This window comes from Pongo abelii, chromosome 8, assembly GCF_028885655.2.
Source record: "Pongo abelii isolate AG06213 chromosome 8, NHGRI_mPonAbe1-v2.0_pri, whole genome shotgun sequence".
Lineage (NCBI taxonomy): Eukaryota > Metazoa > Chordata > Mammalia > Primates > Hominidae > Pongo > Pongo abelii.
The window spans coordinates 5,822,878-5,850,228 of NC_071993.2; the positions used below are offsets into that span (position 1 = coordinate 5,822,878).

A 27,351-nucleotide genomic window follows, 5' to 3' on the forward strand; every position below is an offset into this window, starting at 1 on the left:
AGCCACATTCCAAGTTAACATTTTTAAATGACTACATTTAAATCTCTTAATTTTTTTCTTAAGCTCCTGTGTTAATTATTTTACTTTTTATACTTAAAATATCAAAGTTTAAGAAGGCAGATGAAACATAGCCACATTGACCTCGGTTTGCAAATTACTGATTTAAATTAGAATCAAATGATAATTTTGAAGTCAAACAGTCCTTTTGTTAGTGAAACATGATTTCCTGTCCTTTTTATTCACTGAACTTTTTTTTAATGTTCCTTTGGCGTTGTCTTATGTATGTCTTAAATAGAAATTACTGGTGGTGTTTTTTTTATTGGGAACCTGTAACACATTAATAACTGGGTGATTTATGTGAGACTATAATATATTAAACTACCATTTTTCTTTATTTTAATACAGTATCTTTTATATTAGGCCTTACTGGTAAGTAATATTTTGTGTAAGGGATAAGTAGATGGAGGCCATAATATTAACAAAGATAGAATGAAATTAGCATCAGATCACAAAATTAATTTTATGTTTCCAGTATACCTGTGGGACTAACAAGACAATTATCTGCTTTGGGTCCTTTTCATCCACCTGTCCCCTTTGGGTTTGCTGTTTTAAATAAAAACTGGGCAGTCATTGATTAGTTTAACCCTTTCCCCATGTATGTGCTTGCCCTTCTCCTTCTAATTGATGACATCATAGGCTGGAGCTTTCTTCTCTTTAAATGTGTTACTCATTGGTCTTGGCTGGCAGGTTGTTAATTCATTTTGGACCTGCTACTATGATAAAGAGGAACATAGTTGGCTTTTCTGGTCATCTGTCTACCTGCAGCAGGGAATCATTGCCTAGTAGAGTTGTGAAGTTTATCCTTCATAATAACAGCATTTAGGAAGGAATAATTAATATATTGAAAATACCTAGGGAAACCACTGGCAAATGTAAATGTTCTGATTAAGGGCATATGGATAGATTTGATTATCTATAAAAAGGAACATTGTCAGTAGCTTTGCTCTTTCTTGGATATTGTAAAAGGGCAATGTTTTTGGTAATGAAAGTAAAATTTTAAAAGGTAATGGAATTAATTGATGATTCTGAATACTCTTAGGACTTTTCTAATTTTTTATTTCTATCACATCATGTAATTAAAGATCAATATAGTTAAAGTCATTTGAACTTAGGTAGTTTCTCTAATAAATCACTTGTTCAGGGAAATGGTTCCTGAGAAAGTATGTTAGCAAACTCTAATACACACTTGAAACTTCTACATTCCTGTCCTTATTAGATTGTAAGCTCCCCAAGGGCAGGACTCTCATCTTTTTTGTTTTTTTTCTGCTTGTACATTTTTTGAGCTGAGCTGTATGTCTTCTGTGTAGATCAGTTCATATGTTTTTGAAGGGTAATTTCTTTCTAAATTAATGTACACATTCCTTAAGACTTGGCCCTCTCGTTTAACACATTATAATCTGAGGGTTGAAAGAGACCTTAATCTGATAGAAAATTTTAATGTGCAATATGTATAACATAAGTTTTATCTGAGGGTTGGAAGAGACCTTAATCTAACAGAAAATTTTAATATGCAATATATGTTACATAAGTTTTTCTCAAACATGTTGAATTAACCATCATAGTAATATGGCAGAGAGTTAATTCTATGACAAGCAAACATCTCTCTCTTTTTTTTTTTCTTTTATACTGAAGTCAAAGGAGAAACTGCTTCAAAGCTTCAATCAGAAGTTTCAAGAGATGGTCAAGAAGATGGGATTAGCATAAATAGTGTTCAACCAGAAAATACCACAGCGGCTCACAATGATCTTCCTGAAAACTCCATTGTCAACTATGACTCCCAGGCCCTAAATATGTTAGCCGATCTAGCATTAAGCTCTGCTACTTCTTCCACACCAGTATCTGAGCCTAGAAATCTTCACTGTTGCTCTGAATTGCCACAAAATGTGTTGCTCTCTAAAGAAAATTCTTTGAGAGGTACATCTGACCATGAATATCATAGAGGAGTTAAAAGTCAAAAAGGTGAATTACTACCTAACCCATCTTCTGATAGGAAGAGTAATTCTGGATCAGACTTAACTGTTGGCCAAGATGAAGAAAGCTTGGTTCCTTGTAGTCAGGCCCCTGCTAAAGCCCAGTCAGCACTTAGTGAGGAAATGCTAGAATCTTCAGATGCAAGGCAAAGCTCTTCTGTTTCTGTGGAACATTCATATGCCCTACTCCTTACAGAACATTCAAAGAAACATCTACAGGAGAGAGAGATACCAAGCCCTCTGTTTCTCAAGAATGGGACAAAAAGCCCTGAAGCAGCAACCCCAGTGGGGAAAGTCATGCCATTTCGGCATCAGCCCGGCCTTTTGCTTCAGCAGAAGCCTCCTGACGAGCCCATGGTGAAGCCCAAGGATCGACCAATGTCTTCCCGTGTGAAAAAATCTTCTTGCTCTCGTATAGTGTTTAGCTGTGATGACTCCATTAAGATCACTTTCAAATGTGAAACAGAATATGCATTCAGCTTAGACAGCAAATACACCAACAACCCACTGGAGAAAACTGTAGTGAGAGCGTTACATGGGTGAGTATGAGTGAAACTTAGTGAAAATGGATGGAACTGTTCTGTTGAGATGAATGTAGTGAGATGGGGAAACTTAGGCCAGACTCTGGAGAAGGAGAAAGAAGTGTTGTGTTTAAAACCAGTAATTTGATAATAACATCAAGCAAACATGTTTCCTGGCAATTAAGAGTAACAGGCTGGTTTTCCCCCTGTGCTCATGTGGAGAAGTTTTTAAAGATAATTTTAGCCTAATGAATAGCTTTCCATTTTGCAATGGTCCCTCGTAAGCCCTTGTGGCTTTTGAATTTCAATTTTTAGATGAGATCTTAATGTAAAATAGTGTGAGATTTAGAAACAATGCTTTACAGACTGAATTCCCAAAGAAACATTTTAAAAATCACTTGTAGCTTGGTAAATTGGTCAGATTGATAGGAGTAAGCAGTTTCACATAAGACTGTTCTACAGATCTCCCTTAAGAAGAAATTAAGTCAGTAATAACAGAGTGGTGAACAGCACAGGCTTTGGAGTGTAGACTAACCTAGGTTTGAACCCGGGTTCTTTCCCTTTCTTACCTCCTGTGATCCTGGGCAAGTTTCTTGCTTCTGGACAGTGCTGCTTAATTGTGTGTGCTGCTCATCTAGAGATTTCACTGAACTGCAGATTTTGATGCATTCTCCTTGGGAGAGGCCTGACATTCTGCATTTCTAACAAATTTTCAGGTGATATCAATGGTGGTTGACAGTCTGTGGCCAACACTTAAGTATGTAGCTGTGTCCTGAGGTTACATATATTGAGATTTTTGCACAGTGACTGGCCAGTAGTAATAATAAATGGTAACCATCACTGTTAGCAAGAAGCATTCATTAGCTGTATGAATCGACATTCAGCTCCCTATTAATGAACTATTTCACATCTGACTATATGGACTGTACAGCTCTCAGGCTTTCTTCCATACACCTGTTCATATATACTCATAAGGGTCATTTCCTTAGAACTTCCTGTTTAGCTGTTGCCCAACTCTGCAGCCCCCCTAACTTATCGTACTCCAGCGATCTGCCATCCTTTTGCCTGCCAGGCGGCCAGAAATGTTTTCTATTTGCCCTTACAGTTTCAGGATGTTTTTCGGAACTGTAGTCTGAAAATAGTATAGCTCTGTTGAATTGCCCAGAGAGATATTTTATCTTCAGACTTTCTCAACTATTAGAAGAGAGACACAAAAATGGAAAATAAATGAATCAGCCAGACTTAGCAAAAGCATGGTGATGAGAATTTGGGTATTGGTGAAACCATTTCTATAATAAGTATTCTGTGTCCAGAGTGAATTTGTATGGTATAAAAGACACGTGCTACCCATGGTCAGATCATGGTTCTGCCATACAGGTTTTGTGATTTGAAAGAAGGCAATTATATGTTCTGATTCTCAGTTCCCGTCTCTGTAAAATGAGTGGGTTAGATTGATAATTATTTGTTAAGTCAACTACATATTTACTCATTCATGTTTCATATCTGTAAATTTTAAAAATAAAAACACAAAAACTAAGGTTAATATTGGAGGCACTTGCTTATGATAAGGTAATCAACTAAAATAACCATTTTCAATGATGTTCATGTGTTCTTTCTGTAAACTCTTAGGCCCTGGAATACTGATTTGCCTGATAATGTGGAAGAAGTGAAGCTTTTACTTCATATGTGGGTAGCTCTGTTTTACAGTAATCAGGACAAAGTCATACGATCTTCCCGAAAGGTTGTAGAACACAGCAACCCAGCAAAATATGTGTCTATAAATAGCACATTAGAATCTTGTGAGCTCCGTGAAATTGAGGAGTCCCTTGGTTTGGAAAGATGTTCTGCAGACCCTCTGTTGGAGACTAATGAAATTTCCAGGGCTCATGCTGCTGAAGTATCCTTCCGTGATCCTAACTGCTTGCTTCCTTTCATTAAAACACCACTTACCCGAGGCTTGGAACTCTGTGTACAAAATGAACAGAAAAAAACTTTTGCAAGAGAGTGTGATCCAGACACCCAAGAAAACCAGAATTCCGTCTGTTCTTACAATAATGAGGTATGTAAAGCTGAATACTGTTAAATGTTGGCATTATTTTTGAAGAAAAAAAATATTTATATGTAAAATCACATTCAAAACAAGGCATTTTTAAATTTTAGGACAGTGAATTCTCAAGGTATGTAAAGAACTGTTACACCAAAAACCTAGTTTTCATGAAGTGTCCTCGAATTGTCTGCAGGTAGAGCTTACCTGCCATCCTGATTGAAAAAAACCGGAGTAGAAAAATGTCACAGGGTCCACATGATCTGGGAGCCCAGCATAATTTGGGGCAAATTGCTTCTTTGCTTAATTTTTAAAAGAGGTGACTTAATACCTATCATGTCTTATGTAGAATATTGTTTAAGGATCAAATATAGCAATAATAAATATTAGACATACTTTGATAAACCTTAAACTAAAATTAATTGTATTAAAATTATTTTTGAAGACAGATGCTGGAATAGTAAAATGCCAGACCTGTGAGAGAAGACCCATTACAAATAACTATTTGTAAATATGGAAAATATACTTTGTTTTGTTCCATTGTTCTCAACTGACATTCAACCAGGCCAGATAATCCAAATTTTACCTGGAGCAAATCTAAAAGTTGTTAACAAAATTCTAAGCAAATGAATTGACAAACGTACCTACCTTTTAAAGTTTTCAGCCCAAATTTATTCTAGAATAATATTGCTTGGGTTTGGGCAGCATCGATGATTCCTGTCTTAAGAAAGAGTAGACAGTGTTCCTATACCCGGGGTCACTGGGGACTTGGAGGTCCTTGGGTGAGCCTCATAGAACCCGTGAATATCTTCAAGTGATTGTCATCATCATGAGAATTAAAGATTTCTGGGTCACTGTGTGCCAGATAGTAAGAGTTCTAAGCCCTTCACTCACATTAACTCAGTTCATTCTCAAATAAGTTAAAGACTATTAATCTCCCCATTACATAGATGACAAAACTAAAGCATAGAGAAGTAAAGAAATTGCCTAAAGTCACATAGAAAATTGTCAAGCCAAGATTCCAGTCTAGAAAACCTAAATGTTAACTATGCATGTGCTTTTTTTTTTTTCTAAAGATGGGGTTCAGCAGTTCCATCCTATTCTCAAAGAATTACATAAAATCCAGTTAAGAATCACCACCTTAGAATAAGAAAATATAGTTTAGTCAGGGAGATTTAGATTAATACATATATACATGCTAGTTTCTTACAAAATACCGTGTGTTGTGGTAATATGTAATTAACTATCATCAGTACTAATTTTAGCAATGATTTTGGCAAGCCTGACTGTTCAAATCAGTGATTCCTAACAATCTCCTTAGTATGTGCTTACGTAGGCTTTTGTTTTTTTGTCATCTTGTTGAATGCTGCGCCTGTACTTGAAAGGCACGTGTGCTCTCGCAATCCCTCCACCAGCTGGCACACTAGAATGTGAAGAAGAGGATTCTAGCATGATAGGCGCTAGAAACCAAAAGCATGTTGCTGCTAGTCATGTGTTTAGTTGAGCACTCTTTCTGAATTATCAGACTTTATTTTAGAAGCATTACACTTTACCTGTAGTAAAAATATATTGAAATATAAATATATCAAGATTGTCACTATTTGCATTTCACTAAGACTACAGTCATGGTGAGATTTAGGACTGAGGCCAAACGTTACCGGCCACATGATTGGGAGGGCCATTAAAGTTCTCAGAAGGACACTGACTATCAAGACTTTTCTAATACTTTGTTCTCTTAAAACTCTGTTGTCTCAGCCCCACGCTGTTGACTCTGACTCTGTTTTTTTGTTTTGTTTTGTTTTGAGAAGAAGTCTCACTCTTGTCCCCCAGGCTGGAGTGCAGTGGCACGATCTCGGCTCACTGCAAGCTTCACCTCCCTGGTTCAACTGATTCTCCTGCCTCAGCCTCCCTAGTAGCTGGGATTACAGGCGCCTGCCACCACACCTGGCTGATTTTTGTATTTTTAGTAGAGACACGGTTTCACCATATTGTCCAGGCTGGTCTCGAACTCCTGACCTCAGGTGATCTGCCCACCTCGGCCTCCCAAAGTCCTGAGATTACAGGACTGAGATTTTGTTTTGTTTTGAGATGGAGTCTCTGTCACCCAGGCTGGAATGCAGTGGTATGATCTCAGCTCACTGCAACCTCTGCCTTCCAGGCTCATGTGATTCTCCTGCCTCAGCCTCCTAAGTAGCTGGGACTACAGGTGTGCACCACCACGCCCGGCTAATTTTTGTATTTTTAGTAGAGACAGGGTTTCACCATGTTGGCCAGGCTGGTCTCGAACTCCTAACCTTAGGCAATCCACCTGCCTCGGCCTCCCAAAGTGCTGGGGACTACAGGCGTGAGCCACTGCTCCTGGCCAGAAATGGTTTTTTTGTTTGTTTTGTTTGAGACAGTCTCGTGAGCCACTGCTCCAGCCAGAAATGAGTTTGTTTGTTTAGTTTGGTTTTTTTGAGACTGCAGCCTCCGCCTCCCGGGTTCAAGTGACTCTGCCTCAGCCTCCCGAGTAGCTGGGATTACAGGTGCATGCCACCACTCCTGGGTAATTTTTGTATTTTTAGTAGAGACTAGGTTTCGCCGTGTTGGCCAGGCTGGTCTCGAACTTCTGGCCTAAAGTGATCCGACTGCCACAGCCTCCCAAAGTTCTGAGATTAAAGGCGTGAGAGGCCGCGCCCTACCTAAGACAGAAATGTTTTTAACAAGAGATTTGGAACACAGTTCCTGAATTCCAATATGTATGCTTCAAGACATGGCACGCAGTTTGTGAGCATGGTGTTCCCAGCATTGCAGAGGTGTGATCAGTTGTATAATCAGTTCATTATATGCTCGACAAGGCCATGCTTGAGGTTTTAAATAAAAAACAAATACCACCCTGTTTATGAGGTTATCAGAACTGTCCTGAGATGATAGCTCTGCTAATGTTTAACCTAAATCCTGCTTGCTACTGTTTAAATCAGTGCCTTTAGTTCAGTTTATGAATGCAGACTGCATTGATAAAGTTTTCAATTGCCGTGTACAATAGGAGGTATTCAAATGAGAAAGAATCTCCAGTTTCATGCAAAGAAGATAGCTAAGGGATGAGGGGCCTTTATTTACTAGAATCAGTGTATTCTGAGTACAGGGGGTAGTAATTAATTTACTCTGTTGCCTCATGGGAAAGTTTCAGATGATGGTGTACTTATGGTCTAATTGAAAACGGATGTTAAAAATGTTATTTGCTTTTTAAAAATTATCTTTTAGGCTGGGCACAGTGGCTCACACCTGTAATCCCAGCACTTTGGGAGGCCGAGGTGGGTGGATCACTTGAGGTCAGGAGTTCAAGACTAGCCTGGCCAACGTGGCTAAACCTCATCTCTACTAAAAATACAAAAATTAGCCGGCCGTGGTGGCATGCACCTGTAATCCCAGCTACTCGGGAGGCTGAGACAGAGAGTCACTTGAACTCGGGAGGCAGAGGTTGCAGTGAGCCGAGATCACTCCACTGCACTCCAGCCTGTTTGATAAAGCAAGACTCTGTCTTAAAAAAAAAAAAAAAAAATTAATCTCATTTATTAAAAACAAAATTAAATGCTTTTTCTCTAGTGCTACACTTCTGGATTAAGCGGTGCTAAGTAGCAAACAGGCTGCATTTAAAGTCTTTTAAATTGTCAGTGGTCTAGTTATTTTTCTTCCAAAAAGCTTGGAGCTCTCTTCTGTGTGTGGTTTTAAAGAAAACAAATCCCACTGGGGGATATTTTAAATCTGCCTTTAAAAGAGGGATTTGCTTGATTTGTACCCTGTGATATTCTTTTAGCTAGAAAATTCAAAAGAACATTCACAAACTAAAATTAATTTTTATCTTTTCTGTTCTTCACATGTACATATAATTGTATAAAAAACATTTTATGTGACTGATTTTTTTTTACTTTGGCCATTTCAGGTAATTGGGGAAGAAGCTAAACAAGAATCATTGGAGACTTCTAATCTTGTGCTTTCTGGTATTGGAAGTACACAAACTAATGGACCTTCTGTTCCTAGTGAAGAAGAAATTGTTCAGCCACTGGATAGCACAAGAGTGGCTTCTTACAGTGGCACTGTTACTCAAGCCGCATTCACCAGGACTTACGATGGGCCTGGTAGTCAGCCAGTGATATGTCAGAGCTCTGTGTACAGCACCCTTGAAAACAAAGTGGATGTTCTTGATGCAGCAATGCAAACAAAAACAGGTACTTTACAGGACCTTATCCAACGTGGCAGCCCCATAAACAATGAATGTCACCCTTCCTTGGAAAGAAAGGATGATAATATGGGGTGTGCAATGATTAACCCGGAATCAGTTACTCTCAACTTTGAAAAAAATGCACATGTATCAATACAGACAGAAGGTGTAAATACAGCTGATGAACCTACAGCCTTTAATAAGGAGTCACCTGCTGCAAGCCTTAGACATCCTGTATCCACCTCGGAAGACGCACAAACAGAAGGCCTGAGGGACATTCCCTCTCTAGTAGTTGCAGGACAGAAAGGCACTAAGTACCTTTGTGCCTCCTCAGTAGGTAGAGAGACACTTGATAAAGAAATGTGTTCATTACAGAAACAGATGCCTCTTCCAATCTCATTACCATCTGATAAAACAGTGGTAATGGAGGCATTATCATTAGTTAAAAGTTCTAGTTATCTATTACCCAGTGAAGAAGTGAGATGCACTCAGGATTTCCTTTCGCAGACTCAGAGTCTCCTCAGCCTATCTTCAGAAGGGCTTCTAGAACCGACACAGGTTGAAGTGGACTCATCATCAGCCTCTACCACCTTGGGAAAGCAGTGGTCACTTAACTGCATTTCATCAGGATGCCACACATCAGGTGACTCTTTAGAACTAAGGAAGAATGACAAGAATGGTCCAGACACTGAAAATATGAATTTGGAAGCATTTGATTCGGTATTTATCAAACAAACAAGCCTGTCTGTGAGTAGAGAGGTCAGCCTAGAGTTATCAGAGGAAGATTCTGACATTGACTTAGCTCTAACAATATCACCACCTACAAGTCCTAGAGAAGAAATGCCAGCTGGTGAAATAGAGCAATTTGAAGAGGCCCCATTCTCAAATTTAGAACTTCAGGATGTAGCTGAGGAAATAGGTGAACCGGAAGAGGTGGCTCTCACAGAAAGCAGAGAAGTTAATTCTGCTGACAGTGTGTCAGTATATCCCTCAGTGTCAGAAGAACCAGTAGAAAATAAGGAGAGAAAGGGGGATAATTTACAACCAGTGACTTTAATACTTTCTAAAGAAAATTGCACCCTTGAGATTGCAGAGGAAATTAATGTGACCTCTGATTTTCCCTTTGATTCTGTAATTGAGGAAGTATCACCAGCTTCTAGTCCTGAACCTCCAGTACCAGTTAAAGAGACACGACCATATCAGGCTGTGACTCCATGCATTTTAAAACTTCATGGTACACAGTGTGAGAAGAGCAACCGAATCTCCCAATGTGAGTCAGAAGACTTGCGCATCACAGAAAAAGAAAAGGTTTTTGTTGGTCCTACCCATCCAGTGGGGCAAGATAACTTTACCCAGGTACAACAAATGCAGGTCTCTGCCGAAATGCCTCTAATAGTAACTGATCATCCAGGAAGAACAGGTAGACCAACCCTTCCTGGTAAAGTGACTGAGGAAATTGTCTCAAGTGAGCATGATGAGGGTTTATCTTTCTCAGGAAAGGTGCAGTGCTATGGTAGGGAGTTAAACCAGCCTGCCTTAGCTGCCAAATGCACAGGTGACTTCAGTCCTTCTCCTGAAAAACTGGTAAAATCAGGAAATCCATTGCAGCCAGTTAGTATAGAGAACAGAAATTTGGACTTAAAACATCTTGTCTTGGAGTCCAGTGAACCTCCATTTGGTCCTAGAAATGTTATTGAAAATAAGTCTTTGTCTGACACATTGGTTTCCACAACTGCAGCAAGTGGTATAGTGAATGTGTCAGTAAAACAGCAGACTAGCCCTAAAAGCAGTCAGAACAATCTCTTTCCCGGTGATTTGAAAACAGATGAAGGCATTTATCTGCAGGTGAAGTCCTTGACAGCTGCCTCGGTTGATGGAGCTTATTCTACACAGGGATGCATGTGCTCAGTGGTCCCCACGCTTTGTTCTTCCTCAGACAATGCTACATTAACCCATTATTTAAGACCAATAAATGCAGAGCCAGCGTTTCAAGCACAGGAAATAGCAGCAGTCAGAACGGCCAGTTTGCTTAAGAATGGTGAAACTGAAGCTGAGTCACATAAAGAAACCACAGGTCTAGGCACTGCTGGCCCTCAGTCCCACACCACGTGTTCTCTAAAAGGTGAACGCAAAGCCGTCCACACGCCGCAAGATGTGCTAGCATGTGAAACAAAGGAGCTGTTGAATGTTGGGGTTTCCTCCCTTTGTGCTGGTCCCTACCAAAATACAGCAGACACCAGGGAAAACCTCAGTAAAGAGCCTTTGGCCTCCTTTGTTTCAGAATCCTTTGATACTTCTGTTTGTGGAATAGCCACAGAGCACGTAGAAATTGAGAACAGTGGGGAGGGGCTCAGGGCTGAGGCTGGTTCTGAAACCCTAGGCAGAGATGCAGAGGTCAGTGTGAATTCCGACATGCACTATGAACTTTCTGGAGATTCTGATCTAGACCTGCTTGGTGATGGTAGAAATCCCAAATTCGATTTGGAGGATTCTTATACTTTAAGAGGTAGTTACACCAGGAAGAAAGATGTTCCCACAGATGGCTATGAGTTGTCTTTGAACTTCCACAACAACAACCAAGAGGACTGGGGCTGCTCTAGCCGGGTTCCAGGCACGGAGACGAGCCTCCCTCCTGGGCACTGGACTACTGCGGTAAAGAAAGAAGAGAAGTGTGTGCCGCCTTACGTCCAAATCCGAGATCTCCACGGGATCCTCAGGACTTACGCCAACTTCTCTATAACAAAAGAACTCAAAGACACCATGAGAACTTCACACAGCCTGAGGAGGCACCCGAGTTTCACTGCAAACTGTGGCCTGCTCAGCTCCTGGACAAGCACTTGGCAGGTGGCAGACGACCTCACCCAGAACACTTTAGACCTGGAGTATCTGCGTTTTGCACATAAACTAAAACAGACCATAAAGAATGGGGATTCTCAGCATTCTGCCTCCTCTGCCAATGTCTTTCCAAAGGAGTCACCAACCCAGATCTCCATTGGTGCTTTCCCTTCGACAAAAATCTCTGAGGCCCCATTTCTGCATCCTGCACCTAGGAGCAGAAGCCCCCTTCTGGTAACAGTTGTGGAGTCAGATCCCAGACCACAGGGGCAGCCCAGGAGAGGCTACACAGCCAGCAGTCTAGACAGCTCTTCCTCTTGGAGGGAGAGATGTAGTCATAATAGAGATCTTACAAATTCTCAAAGAAATCACACAGTTTCATTCCACCTCAACAAACTAAAATACAACAGTACTGTGAAAGAATCTCGGAATGATATTTCACTTATTCTCAATGAGTATGCTGAATTCAACAAGGTGATGAAGGATAGCAACCAATTCATTTTCCAAGACAAAGAGCTAAATGATGTTTCTGGAGAAGCCACTGCTCAAGAGATGTATCTGCCTTTCCCAGGACGGTCAGCCTCCTATGAAGACATAATCATAGACGTGTGCACCAATTTGCACGTCAAACTAAGAAGTGTTGTGAAAGAGGCTTGTAAAAGTACCTTCCTGTTCTACCTTGTCGAAACAGAAGACAAATCATTCTTTGTAAGAACAAAGGTAAAGTGCCAGCCACGTCTTACATATTATTTTAATTGCTAATTTTAGTTTTAGAAATAATAAATTTAGCATATTAGCCATCAAAAAGAAATCATGGTATGACATAGTATTTAAATTTCACAGCTTAGTCTTTATCTGCATACTAAATGTTTTCCTGCAGGATCTGCCATTTGTACTATATTTGAAAATTAGTATTATGTTCCAGAATTAGGGCAGTGACGAAAATTTTTTTTCACAAAAAGTTACCAGTGTAGACATGCCCATACTTCAAGTGTAAATACAAACACATTCCAATGTTAAAATACAGATTTTTTGAAAAGTAGTGTAGATTGTCCATTAGTGTAGGTTGTCAAGTAGGACCTCTTTTGGTTTTGGATATATTTTTAATTTGAATTTGAATGTTAGGATAACTGACGTTATGGTGAGTACATGGAGTATATAGTCCTTAAATTTAAGTAATGGAACCATGGTGAAATTCTGGCATGGGCGGAGTCAGAACCTGTCTTGATTCACCATTAACTTCATTGTTTTATCCTCCCAGAATTTATTTCTCTTCTATTTTGGGCATAGACAGCATTTTTTAAAATTTAATTGTTTTTAATTTCAAATTTACTTAAAGGTTGCAGAAATAGTACCCTTTACCCAGATACCCCAGTATTAACATTTCTGAACCATTTGCAGATGTGTTGCACGCTCAGTGTCCCATTACCTCTTGATACTTAAATTTTACCTGAGTTCAAGGATACTCATCTTTTTAACCACAAAACAACCCTGTCCATCAGGAAGTTAATACAATATTAATTAATGTGACCATCTCCACCAGCCTCATCTACGTCTAGGATCATAGGTATCTAGAATTGTCATGTCTTCAGTCTGCAATAGTTCCTCTGTTATTCCTTGTCTTTTATGACCTTAACAGTTTTGAAGACTGTAAGCCAGTTATTTGGTGGAATTTCCTTCCATTTGTGTTCATGTGTTGTGTCTCCATGACTTAGGCATTTTAGGTGAGAATACTCAGATATCATGTAGTGCTCTTCTCAGTGCATTCATTGTATCAGGAGGCACCCGATGTTGATTTATCCCCTTACTGGTATATTAACCTTTTCACTTGGTTAAGATGATTTCTGCCAGGTTTCTCCAGTGTAAAGTTATGTTGAACTTGGTAATAAGTTGGGAGATAACTTGAGACTGTATAAAATCCTATTCCTTATCAGACTTTTATCCACTAGATTTAACATCAACTGGTGATTCTTATCTGAATCAGTTATTACTGTGATGATTGCAAAATAGTGATACTGAAATTCCATCACATTCCTTCTGCATTTATTAGTTGGCATTCTGCTGTAGAATAGAGCTTTCCTTTATTTTCCATTTATCTATTCATTTGCTTATCTGTATCACTATGGACCATGGCACATTTTGTTTTACTTAAAGGGTTATCATCTGTTTTTTCATTATTTTAATACTTAGATTGTCCCAGACCCAGCCAGTGGGAGTCCCTTTAAGTTGGCTTCTGTGTCCTTTTGACAGTTCATCATAATTCTTTGGGCACTTCTTTACTTTGGGGTGTAACATAATGTTCCAGGCTTATCTTGTATTTTCCTTGCCCTAGCCTTGAAGTCAAGCATTTCTCCAAGGAGCTGTGACTCTTTAGTGAAAAATGGCATTTAGAATCACCATCTAGGCACTGGGTGAATGAACTCAGTGTCACTTGGTGTCTTTGCTTCTAGGTCCTCTCAGCACATAAAGCCAAGAAATATACATATGTACATACATATATCTACATCTCTATTTATGTATAAAAAGCAAAAACAGAGGAGTTCACACTCATCCCCAGTTCTAGTCCAGTACTGCCAGGTTTGTGCTAGCCTTCTTCATGTGTGGAGCTCCCTTCTCTGAGGTTGACTCTGTTTATCCTCAGTGTTTTGACTTATTGTCCCTCCCAAGTCCCCCTCCCCCATCCTCCTCCCAACCCCAGGTATAATGAGACCCCTCACTGAGACACTAACCGTGACCTCCCGAAACTCCCTGATCTGAGGGGGCCAGCTGCCCTCTCCCTACCTTTGCAGCAGAAAGCTCCATTCAGATGTCAGCAGTCCTGTTTAGTATCTACCTCAGAGCCCCAACATGTGCAGGTGGGGGGGATGTTGCTTTTTTGTCATGATTTTTATAGTCTAATGGGACAAGGAAAACCCTGATTAAAAGAGTCACACAAATAAATGTGAAATGAAAGGTATGGCAAATGTGACGCAGGTGCCACGAGGACGCATTGAGGGTGATTGGCCTGGCCGGGGAGGTCTTTGCTCAGGAAGTGCTGCAGCACAGAAAGCAGAGCATAGGGGCCTGCAGGCTGCGTGCAGAACTGAGCGTGCCGTATATCGGCTCCACATGCCCGCTGGGTCTGTCTGACTTCACTTACATCACTTCTGCTAATTCCTGCGCTAACTCCAGAATGCCACGTGGCGAGTCCATAGGGGCTGGATTACTGAGTAAGGAGTTACTTAGTAATGAAGGACACGTGTTCCTCATTGTCACAGTGTCCCCTGGGTGCAGGGTCACAAGACCACTTCTGATCTGGAGTACAGAGGCCACTGCAGAAACCACAGAGCTGCATAAAGATTTCTTGGTCTGCCCTGCTCTTCTCATATGGAGGTGTGTAGCTGGCAAACACACCACAAGGAACAGCCTCCTGGTGCCAGTGGGCTGGTCAGAGTGAGTGAGCCATGTCAGCCAGAGGCTCAGGCTGGGCTGTGGGAGATAACAGCCTCACGCCTCATATGGCAGTGGCAGGGCCTTAAGTCACACTGAGCTATTTAGACTTCATCCTGAGGTCGCTGGGCGCCACTGGAAAGGTTCTGTTAGGTTTTTTTCCCCCTAACCACTAGACTGCCAGAGATAAAGTTTTCTAAAAGATGTTTTTAAAGGTTTTTTTTTTTCAAGTGAAGCAGGCGGAGTAGGGAAGGATTTTTTAAATTCTTTAAAAACTGGTTGTGATCTGTTGTAAAAGATCTTCTAAGAAACAAGTAGCATCATATTTGCATTTCAGAGCGATATCTTAGCAGATGGAGAAGAGATTGGAAAAATAACAGTCACTGCCTTAACGTGAAACTCCATTGTTGCTAGAGTTGGCAACACTGTTCTGCAAGATGGCTCCTAGTTTGAGTCAACTAAATATGACTGTAAATGTTTTTTTCAAATTTGTGGTATCTGCTGTTTAGCCTAATTATATTCATTTTCCCTGGCTGAGGATCCTTTTGTTTGCCAAGGTTTGTTTGTTGTTTGTTTGTTTGTTTGTTTTTGAGACAGAGTCTCGCTCTGTCACCCATACTGGAGTTCAGTGGTGCGATCTCGGCTCACTGCAAGCTCCGCCTCCCGCATTCACACCATTCTCCTGCCTCAGCCTCCAGAGTAGCTGGGACTACAGGCGCCTGCCACCACGCCCAGCTAATTTTTTTGTGTTTTTTAGTAGAGATGGAGTTTCACCATGTTAGGATGGTCTCAATCTCCTGACCTTGTGATCCGCCCACCTCAGCCTCCCAAAGTGCTGGGATTACAGGCATGAGCCACCGCGCCCGGCCTGTTTGCCAAGATTCTTAATGAATGGTTGCCGGAGTTGGTTTTATATTCCTTCTGTTGTGTTTGCTCCAAGTTCCTTGCCATTGCAGTAAGCAGCACTGTAGTTGAAAAGATACTGAATGGTCTTCACTCTCTTAAGTCTCTCTGGAGGCCCTCAGCCTCCAAAAGCAATCTGGAAAGCAGTTTAGTTTTTTTCTTTTACCTTGAATTAAGGTTAATTTTATTTGATTAATTATACATCCTCTACCCTGACATGAGATAGAGTGACTCTAGAATCAACCAAGTTAGCATCATGGTCACGTATACGTTTTGGCACAGTGAGCAAAATACTTGGTTTCTTTTAGCTTCCATCTTCTCAAAAAGCAACAGAGGGTGCAGTGCTCATGCCTGTAATCCCAGCACTTTGGGAGGCCAAAGCAGGTGGATCACCTGAGGTCAGGAGTTGGAGACCAGCCTAGCCAACATAGTGAAACCCCGTCTCTACTAAAAATAAAAAAAATTAGCCGGGTGTGGCGGCGCGCGCTTGTGGTACTCGGGAGGCTAAGGCAGGAGAATCACTTGAACCCAGGATGTGGAGGTTGTAGTAAGCCACTGTGCTCCCAGCCTGCCCGACAGAGTGAGACTCCAAAACAGAGCAGTAATCTTAGTTCTCACTTCCTTTCCAGATGAAGTGATATGATTTTCATGAAGAAGAGAGCATGGCAATGCTAAGTTTTATTCATAGCAGAAGTACTTTTTTTTTTATTGAGATGAAGTTTTGCTCTTGTTGCCCAGGCTGGAGTGCAGTGGTGCGATCTCAGCTCACTGCAGCCTCCGTCTTCTGGTTTCAAGTGATTCTCCTGCCTCAGCTTCCCGAATAGCTGGGATTACAGGCGCATGCCACCATGCCCGGCTAATTCTTGTATTTTTAGTAGAGACGGGGTTTCACCATGTTGGCCAGGCTGGTCTCGAACTCCATAGCAGGAGTACTTCTAGATATCATGCTTGTTTCTATAGTGAATATATTGTTTCATAATATTTTATCACGTGGTGTCACTGTTTACAACAGAAAATAACAGATGTGCAAAGGTAAAACTACTTGTCAACTGAAAAAGTGGACACGGCCGGGCGCGGTGGCTCACGCCTGTAATCCCAGCACTTTGGGAGGCTGAGGTGAGTGAATCACCTCACGGTGATTAACACCATTCACGGTGGCTAACACCGTGAAACCCCATCTCTACTAAAAATACAAAAAGAAATTAGCTGGGCGTGGTGGCGGGCGCCTGTAGTCCCAGCTACTCTGGAGGCTGACGCAGGAGAATGGCGTGAACCCGGGAGGCGGAGCTTGCACTGAGCCGAGATCGCGCCACTGCACTCCAGACTGGGCAATAGAGCAAGACTGTGTCTCAAAAAAAAGAAAACAAAAAAAAGAAAGTGGACACATTCCAAAATAAACTTGAGAGTAATGTACTATCAAGAGCAAAATGTTTTTATTTTATATGTAATTTTTTTAATTTAATAGAGGTGGAGTCTCACTATGTTGCCCAGGCTGGTCTTGAACTCCTGGCCTGAAGCAGTCCTCATACCTTGGCATCCCAAAGTGCAGGGATTGCAGGCATGAGCCACCATGCCTGGCCCAAAATGTTTTTAAAAGCTCAGAAACATATCTTGGATAATCCTTTTGTCCTGGAGAATCTTGAAGCATTAATTAGTATTGGGATGTTAGGCCCACTAGGGTGCATCTGAAAGACCCTTCCTTCCTATTGAAATCTGAGGGTGTGGCCAGGCACAGTGGCCCATGCCTGTAATCCCAGCATTTGGGAGGCCGAGGCGGGCAGATCACGAGGTCAGGAGATGCAGACCATCCTGGCTAACACGGTGAAACCCTCTCTCTACTAAAAATATAAAAAACTTAGCCGGGTGTGGTGGCAGGCACCTGTAGTCCCAGCTACTCAGGAGGCTGAGGCAGCAGAATGGTGTGAACCCGGGAGGTGGAGCTTACAGTGAGCTGAGATTGCACCACTGTACTCCAGCCTGGGCAACAGAGCAAGACTCTTGTCTCAAAAAAAAAAAAGAGAAATCTGAGGGTGTGACAGAATAGGTCAGACCACCACAGGATTTAATGAAAATGTATTCATTCAAATAATTTATTAGTCAAATAAATGAAGACTAGAGATTTATGCTTAGATATTTCAGTAAGCTCTTCATTAAATCTCATAAGAATTTTTTTGAAAATCATACCATATACTTTGAATGAATTGAAATAGTCAGAATTTGAGTTGTTTAAAGATCCAAGGGAGCCGCACCTATAATCCCAGCACTTCGGGAGGCCAAGGCAGGCGGATCGCTTGAAGTCAGGAGTTCGAGACCAGCCTGGCCAACATGGTGAAACCCCATCTCTACTAAAAATGACAAAAATAAGCCAGGCGTGGTGGCGGGCACCTGTAATCCCAGCTACTGGGGAGGCTCAGGGAGGTGAATAACTTGAACCCAGGAGGTAGAGGTTGCAGTGAGCCGAGATCTCACCACTGCACTCCAGCCTGGGTGACAGAGTAAGACAACATCTCAAAAAAAAAAAGATCCAAGGGAAACAGATCAAAGTAACACTTCACTTTTATGAAGGAAATAAGTGATGGTCAGGCAGTCTTCTGGGCATAACAGAAACCCAGAATCCTTCAGCCAGATAGTCAATGTCAAGGCCAGGTGCCGCCGTTCATGCCTGGAATCCTAGTACTATGGGAGGCTGAGGTAAGAGGACTGCTTGAGGCCAGCCTGAGCAACATAGACCTCCATTTCTACCAAGAAGAAAAAAAAAGCCAGGCCCAGTGATGTGCACCTGTAGCCCTAGCTACCTGGGAGGCTGAGGTAGGAGGATTGCTTGAGCCCAGGAGGTCAAAGCTGCAGTGAGCTATGTTCGTTTCACTTTACTGCAGCCTGGGCCTGGGTGACAGAGTGAGACCATGTCTCAAAAAAAAAAAAAAAAAAAGCAAAGAAATGTCAAAGTCATAGGGATGGTAGGGTTACAGAATTTATTCAATTACATAAACTTACCCTCCCCGTCAGGATGATAAGGGAGCCATTCTGTGTGTGTTGGACTGGACTGCGCTGCAGTGGCACCGTACAATCGCGTGCTGTTTCAACTGCATCACCTGTCTTATTCTGAGACGTAGATCCAAGGGACTGTTGACTCCAAAATCAGTCCCCATTAATAGTAAAGAAATACATGGGTATTGTTTTTTAAAGCTAGAAATGCTTTAATCAGAGGTAGCATTTTTAAAGTATATATCTGGTATTCTCAAGGTAGCTCATGCCTTGAAGCAGTTGAAACTCATTTATGTAGATTATTCTGATGTTCTAAAAGAAAATCAGCCTTTGATACAAACTTTATTTACCTTTGAAATCAACTTCTAAGTCCAGTTGTTAACAATACCTGAGTCATTTATTTTATATATAAAAGGTGCTTATTTAGTAATAAGACAAATTGTCATTTATGGTTGCCTTATTAGACTATAATGCTTTTCATTATTTTAATAAACTATACAGGTAGTTCTGTGGAAGTATCCTTGTTTTAATAATGGCTATTTGTAAATCTTTCAGAACCTTCTGAGGAAAGGAGGCCATACAGAAATTGAACCTCAGCACTTCTGTGAAGCTTTCCACAGAGAGAATGATACACTACTCATCATCATCAGAAATGAAGATATATCATCACATTTGCATCAGGTAGGCTGGAAATACCTTACAAAGAAATGTATTCCAGGCACATAAGTTGTTCTGTAATGATCAGACTCATCCCTCTTTTTTTTATGTAGAAGAGAAGCTAACAGACACATTACTGTTGGGCCTTTAAGTGGGAAGATAGTGTATTATAGAATACTGCAATAGTACCAAGTTATTTGTAGGGCAGATAGTTAAAAAAATCATATTAACCAAGGGAGACTTAGGTGAGAGATTGCTAAATTTTTTCTTCTAAGATATAAATCTGCATCACTTGATGTCTAACAATAAGAAATCTTGCCTTAAAAGACCTTTTGAAAATTTTCTGAACCATTATATTTACCAGCTAGTTGAGTCAAAGTAATTGCTTGTCTCAAGAAGACCCAACTATGGACAAAGGCTGGGTGCATAAACCTGCCATTATCAGCAGGCAGTCATCGGTGCTGTCACCGAGGGGAGCTGGAGACGAATGATGGTGAAGTGAGGTGACCTGACTGGTTACTTTTCAATGCCCACAACTTCAGATGTGTACTTTTCCCTCATGATGTATTATTTCCAACCTTTGGGAGTTTGAGACCTTTTTTTAATGAACTAATTTTGATGAGTTTGCAGCTCCTGATGATGATGAGCTCAGTTAATATGCCTCATGTAGGGCAGAATGACCAGTCGGTAATCCAGGTTGAAATATTTTCAGCTGTTCCTGAACCTTGAATCTCTTGGATAGAAAAGCAAGGGAGTGTCTAAGAAAATGTGCCCAGTGAGCTTCTCTTCACCGGGGTCCTTTTCGTGTCATGCAGATTCCTTCTTTGCTGAAGCTGAAGCATTTCCCCAGTGTCATCTTTGCTGGAGTAGACAGCCCTGGAGATGTTCTTGATCACACCTACCAAGAACTGTTTCGTGCAGGAGGCTTTGTGATATCAGATGACAAGATATTAGAAGCTATAACATTAGGTTGGTCTTTATTTTCTTTTCCTGTTTCTTTGAAGTCACATCAACTTCTCACCCAGTGACCTAAATACTGTTTCATCCAAAAGAAATGATCAACTCTTAAAGAATATCAATTGCCCCCTACCGAGGCATAATTTCTGCTGTCTGCTGTGCTCTTTTCATACAGTAATTCTCTTATAGCAATGCTTTTAACTTCTTTTAACTGATTGTTACCACCACACTTGCTTCTGAGTTCCCTCCCTCTCAGTAGTGCAGCTAAGCTCCTAGTAACACAAATTCAGGATTTTATTATATTTAGTCTCTTCACTTGCCAAGTCAGAGCAGCTCCATGTTAAATTTTTTGCTTAAAGTCAACCTTCTCCATTTCTGATGTCATCACCCCTACCATCTTGATGTCACAAAAATCTAAAAAATGGCTACTAAGTCAGCTTATTTAATCATCTACTTGAAAACTCATACTTTACTTCTCTCAGGGCACTTTATGTATAAAACCTGCCTCAGCTCTGATCACATTGGAAGTGATACCACCTCTAGATCAAAAGCAGCATGTACCTTAACCAGCGTGACTTCTACACAGAAACTGGGATTTTAAATATTTGTAGGCACACGTCTGTAATCCCAACACTTCGGGAGGCCAATGCAGGAGGATCCCTTGAGCTCAGGAGTTCAAGACCAGCCTAGGCAACATAGTGAGATCCCATTTCTACAAAAAATAAAAATACTAGCCAGCTGTGGTGGTGTGTGCCTGTAGTCCCAGCTAAGGAGGCTAAGGATGGAGGATTACTTGAGCCCAGGAGGTTGAGGCTATAGTGAGCTGAGATCATGCCACCACACTCCAGCCTGGGTGACAGCCGAAACCGTCTCAAAAAAAAAAAGGATTCTGTATTTAGAAACTTTTGCCTCCCATTTCTCTACTGCAACTGGGCCTCCTGCTTCTCTTCTGTCACACAATTTGTACACAGAACTGTAGTTGCTGGTGACCACTCCACTGTGTTCGTGTCTACAGTTATCTCCCACCATAGTGTGAGCAGGTGGGACCAGGCTGAGGGGCTTGTGAGAGCAGGATGCTGCCCAACCACATAAGCAACAGTGATGGTGTGTACTCAACCATGGGTCTTAGTCTGTTTTTTACTTGTTTTACAAATAATAATCACTGGGCTTGGCATGAGCCAAAAGTACCTTAAACTTGTCATCTTCTCTTGCTACGTTTATTGTTTTGTAGTTCAACTGAAGGAAATTATCAAAATCCTGGAAAAACTAAATGGAAATGGAAGATGGAAGTGGTTGCTTCACTACAGGGAAAATAGAAAGCTAAAAGAAGATGAAAGGTAAGGACTTGCCCTGTGTATGGTTCCTCCCGCCCCGCTGGGGAAGGAGAGAAACACCTCATGTTCCATGGGCTCTAGCGTCGTGCTGCAGTGGAATGGCCTTCATCAGTAAAGAGTGTGAGGGCTGCTGTCTCTGTATTCAATGAAGGAAGCTATGTGCTGTGACCGTAGCCAACAGTATGAGGCATGTACTTATCTAGACTAACAGAAGTAAGGGAGTCAAACTTAGCAGTCATGAAATGTCCATATTCTGTTTAAGCCCTACTACTACAAACTGTAAAAAATATATGGAACTTGCACCATTAATGCTTTTTTGGATACTTATAAGTTGCCACCATTTTAAGGAGAAGGGAAAAATTAAGACCATAATCTATCCTTAATTCAATTGTACCCTAAAAGAAGAGGCTTATAAATATGCAGACTTCACTAAATCTAAAGCTGTAATTTATAAAAGAAAAAAATACATGTTTGATTCCTTGGCTGAAGAGAGCTGGGGCTGAGAGATTCCTCCACATTCTCACAAGCAGGACCAATTGGAAAAGCAGACCTGACAAGCCCTTGTGAAATGAGGATTTCAGGCACTGTTAGGTGCATCCATTATCTCATTCAGACTTCATCCCCAGGAGCTAGATAGCAAATCCTCACTTTTATAATGCAGAACTGAAGCAGAGTAGATAACAAACATGACCAAGGTCAAATAAGTAGTAAGTTTTGAAGCTGGGTTTCAATCCCAGAAAGACGAAACGACTGTTAGCTGCATGTGACCTTTGAGGAACAGAATCTCAGAATGCTTTTCTCTTGAAGTGGAGCTAGCAAAGGAGAGAAGGAGCACAGAGGTTTCCTTGGCAGGAAAGGAGGGTGCAAAGGCTTCACGCAGGTCAAGGGTATGACCATTCACAGTGGACTTCAGTAACCAGCACTTTAGGGGAAAAACGTCAACTTCGCTAAGTAGAGAAGCACATTTAAGGTTCTGACGTACCACAGCACACCTATAAAATAAGCATAAATTAATCTAGCACTTCTAGGGCTTTGGGTAGAGAAAGTCATGTCACTTAACGACGGGGATACAGCCTGAGAAACGTCGTAAGACGATTTTGTCTATGTGCAGACATAGAGTGTACTTACACAAACTGACATGACAGAGCCTACTCCTAGATTGCAAACCTGTACATGTGACTACTGAATACTGTAGGCAGATTTAACGCAACGGTGGTATCTGCGTGTCTAAACACAAAAAAGGTTCACTAAATTACAGTATTATAATTTTATGGGACCACCATTGTATATGTGGTCTGTCATTGACTGAAACATCATTATGTGGTACATGACCGTACTCACTGCTGTTGGCGCTGCAGTATGCTCTTCAAATTATACCACTCTGGCATTATGTAACAGGCGTTATGTATTATTGAGAACTCATTAGAAAACTCTTCATATCCTTTGACCTTTTGTGGAATTTACCCAGAATTCTAGGTGGTTATCAGTCATTGCAAAACCAACCTCAGTTCCATCTCTAGGAGGGAGATATGCAGACTACAGTTAAATATTTTAAAGTTTATACAAAATAATGCCCACCCAAAACTTACACAATAGAAGCATGTAGAAAGTTTCTATTCATAGAAAGAAGGACGGCATAAAAGCTGTTATCATATAACTATGTTCAGTATGATGTCATAAAAAAATGTATACAAGAAAAAGTGAAAGGAAATTAATTCATGATGTTAAGAGTGATTATCACTAGGATTATGGGAATGGGTGTGATTTGGGTTTTCTCCAACAAGCATGAGAATGTAAGTGATGAAGACTAGAGAGATAGAGTCAAGAGCAGAGACAGAGATGCTAAAAATTTAAACATACTGAGTTAACACATTTTCCTAGTAGTGATAGAATTTTCAGGGAAGCAAGAAACCAAGAAAATTCTGGCTGCTACCTAATTTTAATGAAGTTGGCGATTATCTGCCCACAAGGTGTGAGAAGCATAGATGTGCATTGCTCTACAAATACACAACGCAATAGGGCCCACTGGAAATTCATGAGAGGCTTGCCAAGCCACATGGCTTGATTAGTCGTAGGTAGATGCATTATATCCCTCTTAGAATGAGGCCCATGTTTCAAATCCACATTTACAAAAGGAGTAGGTACAGTTGTGATGTTTTGAGGCAACCAAAGTGTGTCATGAAAAAGAACGTCAAGAAGAAAGGCAGAGGAGCTCATGAGTTTGAATGGTTAAACTGAAGGCAAGAAAAAGTCCTAAGAATAAAACTGAAAAATATTTTAACATGCCTATGTATCTTTCACAGAGTGGATTCAACTGCACATAAAAAGAACATAATGTTGAAGTCATTTCAGAGTGCAAATATCATTGAATTGCTTCATTATCACCAGTGTGACTCTCGATCATCAACAAAAGCAGAAATTCTGAAATGTTTGCTAAACCTGCAAATTCAGCACATTGATGCCAGGTTTGCTGTCCTCCTAACAGGTAATTCGCAGGCGCATTTTACTCAGTTAATGCCAAAATTGGTCAGCTCTAGGAATGTCCAAGTTAGATACCTGATGAAGAGTATCAGGTATCTAAATGGCTTGGCATCCCATGGATACCAGAATCACCCAAATCTGCTGATGCTGAAGCCCTTATATAAAATGTAGTATTTGCAGGTAACTACACAATCCTCCTATAGATGTAAGTCAGTTCTAGATTACTTACAATACTCAATACAGTATAAGTAGTTATACCGTATTATTTTTTAAATCAATACTGGGGCTGGGTGCAGTGGCTCACACCTGTAATCCCAGCACTTTGGGAAGCCGAGGCAGGCGGATCACTTGAGGTCAGGAGTTAGAGACCAGCCTGGCCAACATGGTGAAACCCCATCTCTACTATAAAAATACAAAAATTAGCCAGGTGTGGTGGTTCATGCCAGTAGTCCCAGCTACTCGAGAGGCCGAGGCAGGAGAATGGCTTGAACCCCAGAGGCAGAGGTTGCTTTTAAAAAAATTTGTGGGGCACCCAGGCACAGTGGCTCCCGCCTGTAATGCCAGCACTTTGGGAGGCTGAAGCAGGTGGATCACTGAGTCCAGGAATTTGAGGCCAGCCTGGGCAACTTAGCAAGACCTCATCTCTACAAAAGTTGGCAGGTGTGGTGATGTGTGCCTATAGTCCTAGCTACTCAGGGGGTTAAGGCAGAAGGATTGCTCAAGGCTGCAGTGAGGCGTCATCACACCACTGCACTGTAACCTGGGTGGCAGAACAAGACCCTATCTATCTTTAAAAAAAAAAAAAAAAGTGTTAAGAAAATTTACGTAAAGAACCATAGTTACTATTTTTCAGGGATTTTTTTTTCAGTACTTTCCCCACCACCCCCGATGGAGGCATCTATTTCCAAGGCTTCAAATCTTTTCTTAATTTGGAACCCAACACCTTTTCTCCCCCTACGCCCCACACGAGGAAGTTCCACAGATTTTTAAAAATAAAAAACCAGGTCCTGTTATATAAAAGTGCATTAATTATATTAACCAAAAGTTTTGTTTTTTGTTTTTTTTTTAACAGACAAGCCTACTATCCCCAGAGAAGTCTTTGAAAATAGTGGAATCCTTGTTACAGATGTAAATAACTTTATAGAAAACATAGAAAAAATAGCAGCTCCATTTAGGAGTAGCTATTGGTAAGAACACTTTTTATGTAACTTTCCCATGTGAGTTGGAGTTGTTGATGGCAAATATTGACATTTGTGTCTAAGGGAAACAGTTGGGAAACTGTTGTTTACATATTTCATGCTATAAATTTAAAGTGTTTAGGGGTGGAATTGCTATTTGGCATAAATAGGAATTCCTAAATTATCACTAAATGAAGTAACCATCTACTAAAATTACCTATTTTATCTAATGTGCATTTTCACTTGCTGTTAATTTGGATTGCCAGTACAGAACATAATGTAACCTTAGGATGCATAGGAGTTTTCCCCATTAGAGCATCCCGCTTATAAAATATTTCTTGTTCATATTATTTTAAGTAGTTCTTTATCAATTTTGTGTTTCTTCAGGTGACTCAACTACAGCCTACCTGGATATGGATGATGCCAATAAAAAATTAGTATTTTCCCTTTGGAAAACTTGTGAACATGTGAATACACATGTGAACAGTCATATTTGAAAAATCAATGTTCTACAACTTGGAAAGTTTTCATTTTTTATATTTTGCTGAAATATGTCACAGTGGCATTGTAGTTGTCTGTTAGCGTTGGGTTGCAGTGCTAGATATTGTTTTAAATTATTTTCATTTTAAACAAGATGCCTTCTAAGCTATTGAGCTTATTAAAAATAATTTTACAACATGTTTACTTAGTTGGAGCAAAAATAAGTCTATTTTAACAAATAGCTTTGTTTTTGCATGCTAATGTCAGAAAGGCATACGATGCACATTATGCTCTGTTTTAAAGGTTTTACCACCCTTGTAAAAACTATAATCTTAAATGATTTTATTTGCTGTTATACAAACAACACTACATAAACTTAAAACATTTTTTCCTAAATGGTACAAATTTATAAACTATCATTTTTCACTTACGGTATCTGTAAATACTACACTACAAAAATCAGCTTTCTGAGAAAGAAATAATCATTTATTTATGATATTGAAAATTTCTACAGTAAAAACTCAAAACCAAGCAAAAAACATTTGTAAGATACATGGTATCTATTTGGAGCAAAGGTTTTTGTAACTAATTTGTTTCATTTTTTAAATAAAGACAACTAAAAATCATCTCTTTCTGCAGTGATTTTTATAGCAGAAGTTGACTTATCTGGAGTGTTCTAGCAATTTTTAGGCCATTTAGCAGAACAATAAGCTTCCAGAGGAAACCTACACTTCTATCCTTTGGGCCTGGCCTGTTCTGTTTCTGGGGTCTTTCCCCAGTCAAGTACACTGAGTAACAGGTTAAAGAATGTCAGTTTCACCTGGCCTTTACAGGGAAACTTCTTTCAGAAGTCATTAAGTCGGCTTTTATTATTCCTAAACAAAAGAGCTTTATTTTCTCACGAGTAGGTTTTAGAGTTTTAATTGTTGACAATTTTTCAGTTACTAATAGAACCCCAATCATTTCATTTTATTTTTCCAAGGACAAGAATCTATTAAGGGAACCATTAACTATTCAGTACAGTGAATTACTTTCAAATTACTAAAGAAAAGGAAAGTGAGCAGTTATAAGCTGCCAAACACTATCTGCCTGAAATATGCACCTTTCAGGTTGGACCTAATAACATTCACCTCCCCTTGCTGAAAAGCCTTCCAACACCCACGAGGCCGTCTCAGTTTCCATGCTACCTTTTCTGTAACTCTACTAATAACCAAACCATATCATGTGTTCACCAAACTGAGTTATCCCAGTAACTACCATTATCATCTTTGTCTCCACTGGCCTGGCACACAAGGTATTCAGTAAATACGTTGAAT

The 27,351-nt window shown here is 40.4% G+C and overlaps 1 protein-coding gene across 26 annotated transcripts in view; it reads left to right on the plus strand.

Moving 5' to 3' along the window:
• Nucleotides 1-27,351, plus strand: part of TASOR2 (transcription activation suppressor family member 2) — an 82,061-nt gene that overhangs the window by 53,691 nt on the left and 1,019 nt on the right. For 18 of the 26 annotated variants that reach the window (XM_063727482.1, XM_054521859.2, XM_063727481.1 and 15 more), the window contains 8 exons: nucleotides 1,693-2,569; nucleotides 4,181-4,610; nucleotides 8,518-12,351; nucleotides 19,504-19,629; nucleotides 20,421-20,574; nucleotides 21,794-21,899; nucleotides 24,200-24,381; nucleotides 25,450-25,564. In XM_063727482.1, coding sequence (XP_063583552.1) covers nucleotides 1,693-2,569; nucleotides 4,181-4,610; nucleotides 8,518-12,351; nucleotides 19,504-19,629; nucleotides 20,421-20,574; nucleotides 21,794-21,899; nucleotides 24,200-24,381; nucleotides 25,450-25,564 — 5,824 coding nt within the window. Of the gene's footprint in view, nucleotides 1-1,692; nucleotides 2,570-4,180; nucleotides 4,611-8,517; nucleotides 12,352-19,503; nucleotides 19,630-20,420; nucleotides 20,575-21,793; nucleotides 21,900-24,199; nucleotides 24,382-25,449; nucleotides 25,569-25,942; nucleotides 26,662-27,351 lie in introns of those variants that run through there. The other 8 variants (XM_063727479.1, XM_063727483.1, XM_054521857.1 and 5 more) reach the window with 2 other exon arrangements.